We start from the raw sequence: 14,378 nt of genomic DNA, 5'->3' as shown, positions 1-14,378 counted from the left end.
CAAGAAACAAGAAAAAAATCAAATAAATAACCTAACTCTACACCTAAAGCAACTAGAAAAGGAAGAAATGAAGAATCCCAGGGTTAGTAGAAGGAAAGAAATCTTAAAAATTAGGGCAGAAATAAATGCAAAAGAAACAAAAAAGACCATAGCAAAAATAAACAAAGCCAAAAGCTGGTTCTTTGAAAGGATAAATAAAATTGACAAACCATTAGCCAGACTCATCAAGAAACAAAGGTAGAAAAATCAAATCAATAAAATTAGAAATGAAAATGGAGAGATCACAACAGACAACACAGAAATACAAAGGATCATAAGAGATTACTATCAGCAATTATATGCCAATAAAATGGACAAAGTGGAAGAAATGGACAAATTCTTAGAAAAGTACAACTTTCCAAAACTGAACCAGGAAGAAATAGAAAATCTTAACAGACCCATCACAAGCATGGAGATTGAAACTGTAATCAGAAATCTTCCAGCAAACAAAAGCCCAGGTCCAGATGGCTTCACAGCTGAATTCTACCAAAAATTTAGAGAAGAGCTAACACCTATACTACTCAAACTCTTCCAGAAAATTGCAGAGGAAGGTAAACTTCCAAACTCATTCTATGAGGCCACCATCATCCTAATACCAAAACCTGACAAAGATGCCACAAAAAAAGAAAACTACAGGCCAATATCACTGATGAACATAGATGCAAAAATCCTCAACAAAATTCTAGCAATCAGAATCCAACAACACATTAAAAAGATCATATACCATGACCAAGTGGGCTTTATCCCAGGGATGCAAGGATTCTTCAATATCTGCAAATCAATGTAATTCACCACATTAACAAATTGAAAAATAAAAACCATATGATTATCTCAATAGATGCAGAGAAGACCTTTGACAAAATCTAGCATCCATTTATGATAAAAACTCTCCAGAAAGCAGGAATAGAAGGAACATACCTCAACATAATAAAAGCTATATATGACAAACCCACAGCAAACATTATCCTCAATGGTGAAAAATTAAAAGCATTTCCCCTAATGTCAGGAACAAGACAAGGGTGCCCACTTTCACCACTACTATTCAACATAGTTCTGGAAGTTTTGGCCACAGCAATCAGAGCAGAAAAAGAAATAAAAGGAATCCAAATTGGAAAAGAAGAAGTAAAACTCTCACTGTTTGCAGATGACATGATCCTCTACATAGAAAACCCTAATGACGCCACCAGAAAATTACTAGAGCTAATCAATGAATATAGGAAAGTTGCAGGATATAAAATCAACACACAGAAATCCCTTGCATTCCTATACACTAATAATGAGAAAATAGAGAAATTAAGGAAACAATTCCATTCACCACTGCCATGAAAAGAATAAAACACTTAGGAATATATCTACCTAAAGAAACTAAAGACCTATATATAGAAAACCAAAAAACACTGGTGAAAGAAATCAAAGAGGACACTAATAAATGGAGAAATATACCATGTTCATGGATTGGAAGAATCAATGTAGTGAAAATGAGTATATTACCCAAAGCAATCTATAGATTCAATGCAATCCCTATCAAGCTACCAATGGTATTTTTCACAGAGCTTGAACAAATAACAATATGTATGGAAATACAAAAAACCTCGAATAGCCAAAGCAATCTTGAGAAAGAAGAATGGAACTGGAGGAATCAACTTGCCTGACTTCAGGCTCTACTACAAAGCCACAGTCATCAAGACAGTATGGTACTGGCACAAAGACAGAAATATAGATCAATGGAACAAAATAGAAAGCCCAGAGATAAATTCATGCACCTATGGACACCTTATCTTTGACAAAGGAGGCAAGAATATACAATGGAGTAAAGACAATCTCTTTAACAAGTGGTCCTGGGAAAACTGGTCAACCACTTGTAAAAGAATGAAACTAGAACACTTTTTAACACCATACACAAAAATAAACTCAAAATGGATTAAAGATCTAAATGTAAGACCAGAAACTATAAAACTCCTAGAGGAGAACATAGGCAAAACACTCCGACATAAATCACAGCAGGATCCTCTATGACCCACCTCCCAGAATATTGGAAATAAAAGCAAAAATAAACAAATGGGACCTAATTAAAATTAAAAGCTTCTGCACAACAAAGGAAACTTTAAGCAAGGTGAAAAGACACCCTTCGGAATGGGAGAAAATAATAGCAAATGAAGCAACTGACAAAGAACTAATCTCAAAAATATACAAGCAAGTCCTACAGCTCAATTCCAGAAAAATAAATGACCCAATCAAAAAATGGGCCAAAGAACTAAACAGACATTTCTCCAAAGAAGACATATAGATGGCTAACAAACACATGAAAAGATGCTCAACATCACTCATTATCAGAGAAATGCAAATCAAAACCACAATGAGGTACCATTTCACGCCAGTCAGAATGGCTGTGATCCAAAAGTCTACAAGCAATAAATGCTGGAGAGGGTGTGGAGAAAAGGGAACCCTCTTACACTGTTGGTGAGAATGCAAACTAGTTCAGCCACTGTGGAGAACAGTGTGGAGAGTCCTTAAAAAACTGGAAATAGAATTGTCTTATGACCCAGCAATCCCACTGCTGGGCATACACACCGAGGAAACCAGAATTGAAAGAGACACGTGTACCCCAATGTTCATCGTGCACTGTTTATAATAGCCAGGACATGGAAGCAACCTAGATGTCCATCAGCAGATGAATGGATAAGAAAGCTGTGGTGCATATACACAATGGAATATTACTCAGCCATTAAAAAGAATACATTTGAATCAGTTCTAATGAGGTGGATGAAACTAGAGCCTACTATACAGAATGAAGTAAGCCAGAAAGAAAAACACCAGTACAGTATACTAACGCATATATATGGAATTTAGAAAGATGGCAATGATAACCCTGTATGCGAGACAGCAAAAGAGACACGGATGTATAGAACACTCTTTTGGACTCTGTGGGAGATGGAGACGGTGGGATGATTTGGGATAATGGCATTGAAACATGTATAATATCATATATGAAATGAATCGCCAGTCTAGGTTTGATGCAGGATACAGGATGCTTGGGGCTGGTGCACTGGGATGACCCAGAGGGATGGTACCAGGAGGGAGGTTGGAGGAGGGTTCAGGATGGGGAACACATGTACACCTGTTGCGGATTCATGTTGATGTATGGCAAAACCAATACAATATTGTAAAGTAATTAGCCTCCAATTAAAATAAATAAAGTTAAATTAAGAAAAATTATCTGACAACAGATAAAATATATCTGACATAGAAAATATCTGACAAAAAATTCAACAGATGGGCTCAACAGCAAAACTGAAGGGACAGAGAACAGAATCAGTGAACTTGAAGAAAGAAAAATAGAAATTATCAAATCTGAAAACCAGAAAGAAAACAATTTGCAAAATAGTAATAGTTATTTTATATATATATATATATATATATATATATATATATATAATTAGTCAGAGCTCAAGTGGGGGTGGGGGGAGGAACAGGCCAAAAGACTGAGCATTGCCAGGAGAATGTATTCAGGGCTCCGAGGCATTCCCTGTTGAGAGACCAAATTTTCAGCTTGATTAGTAAGGGTTTTTATTTGTCGGGAAGATGCCCTGGAGAAGGAAATAGCAACCCACTCCAGTATTCTTGCCTGGAGAATCCCATGGACAGAGGAGCTTGGTGGGCTACAGTCCATGGGTTGCAAAGAGTCGGACACGACTGAGCGACTTCACTTTCACTTTCACTTTTTATATATATATATATATATATATATATATATATATATATATATATGAATGGAGGCCCAGAGACCTCTAACAAGATATATAATATTCACGTTATTGGGGAGAGGAGAAAAGGATGAGACCAAAATGTACTTGAAGAAATAATAGCTGAATAATTTTTCCAAAATTTGGCAAAGAAAAACATACAGAATTAAGAAACAGTGAATTCCAAAGAAGATAAACCTAAAGAAATTCACACAAAGATATACTATACTCAAGCTTCTGAAAACTGAAAACAAAACAAAAATATAGAAAGCACCAAGGAAAAAATGCTTTCTTATATAGAGAGGGAAATAAACTAAAAACCTTCTGCATAGCAAGGAAAACCATCAATAACATGAAAAGACAACCTACTGAATGGGAGAAAATATTTGCAAACCATATATCTGATAAGGGGTTAATACAAAGAGCTCAAAGAACACAATAGCAAAAGAAAAAAAAAAAGAAGATAAGCTAAAGAGACATTTTTCCCAAACGGCACATGAAATGTTCAACGTCACCAATTATCAGGGAAATGCAAGGCATTATGTTAAGTGGTCCTTTTCATCACGGGGGACTGGAATGCAAAAGTAGGAAGTCAAGAGATACCTGGATTCAGGCAAGCTTGGGCTTACAGTACAAAATGAAGCAGGGCAGAGGCTAACAGAGTCTCACCAAGAGAATGTACTGGTCATAGCAAACACCATCTTCCAACAACACAAGAGAAGACTATACATGAACATCACCAGATGGTCAATACTGAAATCAGATTGATTATACTTTTTGCAGCCGAAGATGGAGAAGTCAGCAAAAACAAGACCGGGAGCTGACTATGGCTCAGATCACGAACTCCTTATTGACAAATTCATACTTAAATTGAATAAAGTAGGGAAAACCACTAGGCTGTTCAGGTATGACCTAAATCAAATCCCTTGCATACAGTGGAAGTGAAAAGTAGATTCAAGGGATTAGATCTGATAGAGTACCTAAAGAACTATGGACAGAGGTTCATGACATTGTATAGAAGGCAGGGATCAAGACCATAACCAAGAAATAGAAATGCAAAGAGGCAAAATGGTTATCTGAGGAAGCCTTACAAATAGCTGAAAAAAGAAGAGAAGTGAAAAGAAAATGACAAAAGGAAAGATATACCAATCTGAGTGCAGAGTTCCAAAGAATAGCAAGGAGAAATAAGGAAGCCTTCCTCAGTGATCAATGCAAAGAAATGGAGGAAAACAATAGAATGGGAAAGACTAGAGATTCCTTCAAGAAAATTAGATACCAAGGGAATGTTTCATGCAAAGATGGGCACAATAAAGAACAGAAACAGTATGGACCTAACAGAAGCAGAAGATATTAAGAAGAGGTGGAAAGAATACACGGAACTATACAAAAAATATCTTAATGACCCACGAAGGTGTGATCACTCACCTAGAGCCAGACATCCTGGGATGCGAAGTCAAGTGGGCCTTAGGAAGCATCACTACGAACAAAGCTAGTGGAAGTTATGGAATTCCAGCTGAGCTATTTCAAATCCTAAAAGATGATGCTGTGAAAGTATTGTGCTCAATATGCCAGCAAATTAGGAAAACTCAGCAGTGGCAACAGACTGGAAAAGGTCAGTTTTTTTTCAAGTTCCAAAGAAAGGCAATGCCAAAGAATGTTCAATGTGCACTCATGTCACACATTGGCAGGTAACGCTCAAAATTCTCCAAGCTAGGCTTCAACAGGACGTGAATCGAGAACTCCCAGATGTTCAAGCTGGATTTAGAAAATGCAGGGGAAACCAGAGATTAAATTGCCAACATCTGATCTGTTGGATCATAGAAAAAGCAAGAGAATTCCAGAAAAACGTCTCCTGCTTCATTGACTACACAAAAGTCTTTGAGTGTGTGGCTCACAATAAAATATAGAAAATTCTTAGAGATGGGAATACCAGACCACTTTATCTGCCTCCTGAGAAATCTGTATGCAGGTCAAGAAGCAACAGTTAGAATCAGACATGGAACAATGGACTGGTTCTAAATTGGGAAAGGAGTTTGTCAGGAATGTATACTGTCACTCTGCTTATATAACCTATATGCAGATTACATCATGTGAAATGCCAGGCTGGATAAAGCACAAGCGGAATCAAGATTGCCAGGAGAAATAGCAATAACCTCAGGTATGCAGATGATGCCATTCTTATGGCAGAAAGTGAAGAGGAACTAAAGAGCCTCTTGATGAAGGTGAAAGAGAGAGGGAAAAAGCTGGTTTAAAATTCAACATTCAGAAAACTAAGATCATGGCATCCAGTCGCATCACTTCATGGCAAATAGATAGAGAAACAATGGAAACAGTGACAGGCTTTATTTTCTTGGGCTCCAAAATCACTGCAGATGGTGACTGCAGCCATGAAATTAAAACACACTTGCTCCTTGGAAGAAAAGCCATGACCAACCTAAACAGCAGAGACATTACTTTGCCAACAAAGGTCCGTCTAGTCAAAGCTATAGTTTTTCTAGTAGTCATGTATAGATGTGAGAATTGAACCATAAAGAAGGCTGCACATAGTGAAGAATTGATGCTTTTGAAGTTTGGTGTTGGAGAAGACTCTTGAGAGTCCCTTGGACAGCAAGGAGATCAAACCAGTCAATCTTAAAAGAAATAAACCCTGAATATTCATTGGAAGGACTGATGCTGGAACTGAAGCTCCAATACTTAGGCCACCTGATGAGAAGAGCCGACTCATTAGAAATAAGACTCTGATGCTGGGAAAGTGTGGAGGCAGGAGAAGGGGATGACAGAGGAAGAGATGGTTGGTTGGCATCACTGACTCAATGGACATGAGTTTGAGCAAGCCCCGGAAGATGGTAAATGACAGGGAAGCCTGGTGTGCTGTAGTCCATGGGGTTGCAAAGAGTTGGACACAACTGAGCAACTGATGTTAAGTGAAATAAACAGAGAAAGAAAGACAAATACTGTATGATTTCACTCATATGCAGAATATAAAAAATAAAAACAAAACTCATAAACAAATTGATGGCTATTAGAGGGGAAGGAGGTTGAGGGGTAGGTGAAATGGCTAGAGAGGGAAGTTTATAGAGTGACAGTAACTAGACTTATTGTGGTCATCACTTTGTAGTGTACACAAAGATCAAATTATTATGTTGCACGCTTGAAACTAATATAATGTTATAATTCAATTATCCCAATTTTTAAAAAACCGAAATAAATGAAATCTTACTTTTTTCTAAATTACTCCCTGGCACTGTTTGTTCCCAGTCTTTTGAAGGTACACTTGCTTTACTACTTGAGTTAATCATAGATCGTTTTGATGGTAAAGATAAAAGCTCCGTAGCATTGTAAGAATCATACAAATCCCAAGCCGTGGACATTATACCTAAATAAAGAAAAGGAAGGTAAACATTACTTTAAAGCAAATTATAATATTTTAGTTTATACATAGCTAGCTAAAGCAAAATCTAAGGTAAGAATATCTATTGTTCAGGGAAAAAACATTATTGTTTTACAACAATGGCAAGAAATAGTTAATGATGCCCATGGATTATAGCTTGCCAGGCTCCTCTGTCCATGGCATTCTCCACATCAGAAAACTGGAGTGGGTAGCCATTCCCTTCTTCAGGGGATCTTCCCAATCCAGGGATCAAGCCCAGGTCTCCAGCATTGCAGGCAGACTCTGTACCATCTGAGCCACCAGGGAAGCCCCAATTTTAGTATAGGTAACATCATTACATTTGTTCATTGGACAAAATTTAATTAACCTAAGAAACAGAAAACCTAGGAAACAGATATTATGTACATGCCATAATTATGTACAAGTTAGAATAATAAATCATGATTGTGACTTCCTAATTCTATACTATCATACACTACTGAAATCTTATTTTAGCTACTATCAGAAAAATGGTATTCCTAACTATACCTAAGTTTTGAATATTTCTGAGTGTAAGATTGTGTAAATAGTTTTTTAAAGTTTTAAAATATTGTTTCTATCTACTGGTTTAATTCAGACTATATTAGCCATATAACATTTATAGAAAGATAATTTTATTTTAGCTGAGTAAAACGACATGATCACTGTAAAAGAAATGGTAAATAACACTTACATTTCCATAACCTAGAAACAACTGGTAACATTTTCATGCATGTCCTTCCAGATTGATATAAATATATATGTTAACACATGAACAAATACACATGCATTTTTAAATTAAAATTATCTCATATCACACATACTTCTTAAAAGAGTTTTTACTATAGTATATAATATACATAGAAAACAAACTGTCTCTATGAAATGTACCAAGTTTTAGAATTTAATTGTATTTTAAAAAGTTAGCCAGGAACACTAATACATTCATTGAATTATCCATTTATTTGAAATGCAACTTCTATAATAAAGTATTGTATGTGGACTGTTAGGTAGGAAAATTTTGTCCATTTTTCTGAATCTTTACAGAGGTAACTTCAGCTAAATTGACATTTCTGGCTTCTCTATGTCCCTCATTCACACATTACCAGGCAAAGAGAAATGACTAATCCTACAGGAAAGTTTAGGAGATGGAATTACAACTTTGCCACTTCTGGATTCTTTTGTTAAGTCTGCTCATTTGCAGAAAGCATGCATTCTCATCTGTTCTCACCCATGCAAACAAGGTCTGCGTTTTCTAGCTGTGCCAATTATTGTTGATAAGATCTATTCTGAAGGGAAGAAATAGCAAGTCCACTCAGCTGTGGATGAAAGGCTACATGTTTCAATTAACTTCATCAGTAGTAAAGGCACTTTTAAAAATTTTCCATCTCTTCTATTGATCCCTAGTCTCAATATTTACTTTATTTTCATCAAATTCTTTAGTATAAACTGTAGCATTGGTTTTAAAAATTCCAATTGGAGTATAGTTGTGTTAGTTTCAGGTGTATAGCAAAGTGAATCAGTTATATACATACATATATCCACTCTCTTTTATATTCTTTATTAGGGAGTACTGATTAGAATTCCCTGTGCTAACTAAGAAAAAAGTACTAATATCATATGTGAAAGAGAGGATGTCCCTGCTGATTCCATGAACATTAAAAAGATAACAAAGGAACACTATGAACAACTCTATTCCAATAGATTTGACAATCTTGATGAAACTGACCAATTCCTTGAAAGACACAATCTGCCAAAACTCACACAAGAAAGAATAGACAATCTGTATAGCCCTATCTCAATTAAGGAAACAGTCATAATTAATAACCTTCCAAAACTAAAAGCACTGGGCTCAGATACAGGGATTGAATTCTACTAATTTAATTTAAGGAGAAAATTGCACCAATTCCCTGTAACATCTTTCAGAAGATAGAAATAGAGGGAATACTTAACTCGTACTTTGAGGCCAGCATTACTCTAATACCAAAAACAGACCATAAGAAAGGAAAATGGCAGACCAACAACTTTCATGAACATAGATGCAAGAATCCTCTACAAAATATTAGCAATCAAATCCAACAATATATAAAGAGAATTACACACGGCAACTAAGTGGAGTTTCTCCCAGATATGCAAAACTAGTTCAACACTGGAAAACTGATTGATGTAATCCATAATAACAGGCCAAAGAAGAAAAGTGACTTGATCATATCAACAAATTCAGAAAAGGCATTTGGCAAAATCTAACACTCATTCATAATAAAAACTCACAGTAAACTAGGAGTAGAAGCGGAACTTCCTCAACTTGATAAAGAACACCTACAAAACCCAATGAGTTTCTTCTAGAAACTAGAAAATATTTCACTAACATCAGGATAAGACAAAGATGTCTCCTCTTACCACTCCTTTCAACATCATACTGGAAGTCCAAGCTAATGCAGTAAGATAAGAAAAAGTAAATGCTAATAAAAGAAATACAGAATGGAAAGGAATAAATAAACTGTTTTTGAACTCAGATGACATAATTATCTATATAGAAAATCTAAAAGAATTAACAAAAAAACTACTGAATTACTAAGTGATTACAGCAAAGTTTCAGGGTACAAGGTTAACACTATACAAAAATCAATCTCTTTGCTATATATTAACAATGAACAAAGGAATCTGAAATTTGAAACAATATGATCTACATTAGCACCCAAAAGTGAAGTAGGAATAAGTCTAACAAAATATGTACAAAATGTATTATAAGGAAGACTACAAAACTCTGATGAACAAAATTAAAGAATGAAATAAATGGAGAGATATTTCATGTTTACTGATAGCATGACAGCTCAGCATTGTCATGATGCCTGTCCTGCCCAAATTGATCTATAGATTCAGTGCAATTTCAATCAAATCTAAGCCAGTTACTTTGTGCATATCAACAGATTCTAGGGGAGACTTTCAAGATGGTGGAGGAGTAAGACATGGAGATCATCTTCCTCCCCACAAATACATCAAAAATACTTCTGCATGTGGAACAACTCCTACAGAACACCTACTAAATGCTGGCAGAAGACCTCATGCTTTCAGAAAGAAACCAACACAACATTGTAAAGCAGTTTTCCTCCAATTAAAAAAGAAGTGAACTGACAGAAAGGAACTGATTCTAAAGTTTACCTAAAGGGACAAAAGACCTAGAAAAGCCAGCACAATATTGAAGACAAAGAAGAAAATAGGAGCAGCGACACTACTCAGCCTGAACACTTACCACACTGCTACAGTAATCAAGATAATGTGCACGGAACAGAACAGAGAGCTCAGAAATACACTGGCATTAACATAGGCAGCTAATCTCTGTCAAAGGAACAAAAATAGATGAAGCAAAGATAGTCTTTTCAACAAATGGTGCTGGAACAAACTGGACATCCAAGCACCAAAAAAAAAAAAAAAATTAATCTAGATACAGATCTTACATCCTTCAGGAAAATTAACTAAAAACTTGTTTTAAAACTAAAAGTAAAAGGCAAAACTAGAAAACTCATAGAAGAAAATATAGGCAAAAATTTAGATGACCTTGAGTATGGCAATGACTTTTTAGGAACAACAGCAAAAGCACAATCTATTAAGCAATAATTGATAATCTGGGTTTCATTAAAATTAAAAATCTATGCTCTGTAAAAGGAAATGTCAAGAGAATAGCAAGACAAGCCACACACTGGAAGAAAACATTTGCTAAAGATACAATTGAAAAAGGACTTTTGTCCAAAATATACAAATTTCTTTTGATCCTTAACAATAAGAAAACAAACAACCAAATTTTAAAATGGGCCAAAGAACCTAATAGATACCTCATAAAAAAAAAAAAAGACATACAGGTGGCAAGTAAGTATATGAAAATATACTCCTCATCATATGTCATCATGGGAAAATAAGTTGAAACAAAAATGAGAGGAACTCCCTGTGGTCCAGTGGTTGTCACTTGGCACTTTCACTGCTGGAATCAGGGTTTGATTCCTAATCGGTGAACTAGAATTCCCCAAGCCACAGAGTATAGCCAACCCCCACCCAAACAAACTAAAATAAGTTACCACTGCACACTACTAGAATGGTCAAAATTTGGAATATTGACAACACGAAATGCTAGTGAGAATGTGAAACCAAAGAAACTCTCCATCACTGCTGGTGGGAATGAAAATGGTACAATCACTTTAGAAGGCAGTGTGGCTATTTAAAAATAAAAATAAAAATACTGTTTCCATACAATCCAATAATCACATTCTTCAATATTTACCCAAAGGACTTTAAAACCTATGTATACACAAAAACTTGCACATAGATATTTATACCAGCTTTATTGATAATTGCCAAAACTTGAAACAATCAACATGCCTTTCAGTAGGCAAATGAATAAATTAACTGTTGGTACATCCAGATAAAGGATAAATAAGAATCTGGCTACCTATGGTTTTACAAGCCTTCTATGAGGGAGGAGAGGATTTCAAGAAGTCTCTGTGTATAGCATTCAGTATGCATTGGGGTTTTTGTTTGTTTGGGGTTTTGTTTTGTAGTTTTTTTTTGTTTTGTGTAAGTACCCATTGTATAGTCAGAGCTATGGTTTTTCCAGTAGTCATGTATAGATGTGAGAGTTGGACCATAAAGAAGGCTGAGAGCCAAAGAATTGAAGCTTTTGAAACTGTGGAGCTGGAGAAGACTCTTGAGAGTCCCCTGGACTGCAAGGAGATCAAACTAGTTAATCCTAAAGGAAATCCACCCTGAATATTCATTGGCAGGACTGATGCTGAAGCTGAAGGTCCAATATTTTGGCCACCTGGTACATAGAGCTGACTCATTGGAAAAGACTCTGATGCTGGGAAAGATTGAGGGTAGCAGGAGAAAGGGGTGACAGAGGATGTTTTTTACAAAGCATCACTGACTCAATGGACATAAATTTGAGCAAACTCCAGGAGACAGTGAAGGACAGGGAAGCCTGGCATGGTGCTGTACATGGGGTCACAAAGAATGACTCAGTGACTGAACAACAACAACAACCCATGTCTTGATCTGTGCCTGGTATTCTCCATCTAAAGAGCCTCTATTTTGTCCTCTCCAGAGTAGAAATGTTTGACATCTTCCAGGGTAGAAGATGGAAAGTTTCTCAGAGAAGGTACTTTATCCCTTTTGTGACTGAATTATATTTCATTATATGTATTTACGAGTCTTCCTGATAGCTCAGTTGGTAAAGAATCTGCCTGCAATGCAGGAGACCCTGGCTCAATTCCTGAGTCAGGAAGATCCACTGGAGAAGGGATACGCTACCCACTCCAGTATTCTGGCCTGGAGAATTCCAGGGACTGTGTAGTCCAAGGGGTCACAAAGAGTCGAAAATGACTGAGCGACTTTCACTCACTTCACATATTTATTTACACACTTTGTCTGTTCATTCATTCACTGATTGACATTTCAGTTGTTTCTACTTTTTGACTGTGGTAAATATTGCTTCCAAGAACATGTATGTACATGTATTTGAGTACTTATTTTCAATTCTATGAGGTATATACCTAGGAGTGGAACTGCTGAGTCATAAGGAAAGTCTTTCTCATTATTTGAGGAATTACCAAACTGTTTTCCAGAACAGCTGCACCATTTTACATTCCCAGCAGCACTGTATGGGAGTTTCAATTTATCAACTTCTTTGTCAACACTTGTCCTCTGGTTTGTTCTTTTTAATTATAGTCGTTTAATGTGGGAGAATCAGCAACTCATTGTGGTCTTGACTGTATTCTCTAATGACTAATGGTGTTTAACATATTTTCTTCTGCTTGTTGGTCATTTGTTTTCTTCCTTTGGAAAACAAGTTCAAGTCTTATGCCCACTGTTTTATTGTGTTGTCTTCTGGTTCTTGGATTATAAATGTTCCTTATATAGTGTGGATACTAGACCTCAAGAGAAATAGGATTTGCAAATATCTTATTCCATCATGTAAGTTGTCTTTTCACTTTTTTGATAGCTATTTGATGGACAAAGCTTTTAATTTTTAATTTTAATTTTAATTTTTAATTTTGACACAGCTCAGTATTTTTTCTTTTGTTCACCATGATTCTAGTGTCATATCTAAGAATCTACTGTCAAGGCAAAGGTAAAAATATCTACCTCAATTTTTTCTAAGAGTTTTATAATTTTGGCTCTTATCCCACATCCAAGGGCAAAGGAGATGCCCCAGCAGGACAGTAGGAGGGGCAAAATCGCATATAGAATCAAACTGTATACTTGCCAGAGACACTCAGAGGGCTCAAACAAACCTTGTGCACACCAGAACCAGAGACCCTACAGAGACTGAGACAGAACTGTGTTTGAGTGTCTCTTACATAGGTACAGGTCAGCAGTACACTGCTGCAGGAGTTACGGGTGCAGTAGACCTGGGTATGGCATCAGTGCTCTTGGAGGAGGTCGCCATTAACCCCACCATAGAGCTGCCAGAACTTACACAAGAATGGGGAAACAGGCTCTTGGAGGGCACAAATAAAACCTTGTTTGCACCAGGACCCAGGAAAAGGGAGCAGTGACCCCCACCAGAGACTGACCAAGAGTTGCCCATGAGTGTCCAAGAGTCTCTGGTGGAGGCATGGGTTGGTGGCGGCCTGCTGCAGGATTGGGGGCACTGAGTGCAACAGTGTGAGCATGGGACCTTTTGAAGGAGGTCACAGTTATCTTCATCACCTCCACCATAGTTTGGCCTCAGGTCAAATAACAGGGAGGGAACACAGCCCCGCCTATCAACAGAAAATTGGATTGAAGATTTACTGAGCATGGCCCCTCCCATCAGAACAAGACCCAGTTTCCCCCTCAGTCAGTCTCTCCCATCAGGAAACTTCCATAAGCCTTTTATCCTTCTCCCATCACTTCATGGCAAATAGATGGGGAAATAGTGGAAACAGTGGTTGACTTTATTTTGGGGGGCTCCAAAATCACTGCAGATAATGACTGCAGCCATGAAATTAAAAGACACTTACTTCTTGGAAGAAAAGTTACGACCAACCTAGATAGCATTTTAGAAAGCAGAGTCATTACTTTGTCAACAAAGGTCAGTCCAGTCAAGGCTATGGTTTTTCCAGTAGTCACGTATGGATGTGAGGGTTGGACTATAAAGAAAGCTGAGCACAGAAGAATTGATACTTTTGAACTGTGGTGTTGGAGAAGACTCT

The 14,378-nt window shown here is 36.8% G+C and overlaps 1 protein-coding gene across 1 annotated transcript in view; it reads right to left on the bottom strand.

Moving 5' to 3' along the window:
- Positions 1–14,378, bottom strand: part of DNAI4 (dynein axonemal intermediate chain 4) — an 81,122-nt gene that overhangs the window by 21,476 nt on the left and 45,268 nt on the right. Inside the window, 1 exon segment of the mRNA XM_068966273.1 lies at positions 7,003–7,158. Coding sequence (XP_068822374.1) covers positions 7,003–7,158 — 156 coding nt within the window.

The sequence above is a fragment of the Capricornis sumatraensis genome, chromosome 2, assembly GCF_032405125.1.
Source record: "Capricornis sumatraensis isolate serow.1 chromosome 2, serow.2, whole genome shotgun sequence".
NCBI lineage: Eukaryota > Metazoa > Chordata > Mammalia > Artiodactyla > Bovidae > Capricornis > Capricornis sumatraensis.
The sequence above is the reverse complement of the archived record's forward strand: the minus strand, read 5'-3'. Positions and strand labels throughout refer to the sequence as shown.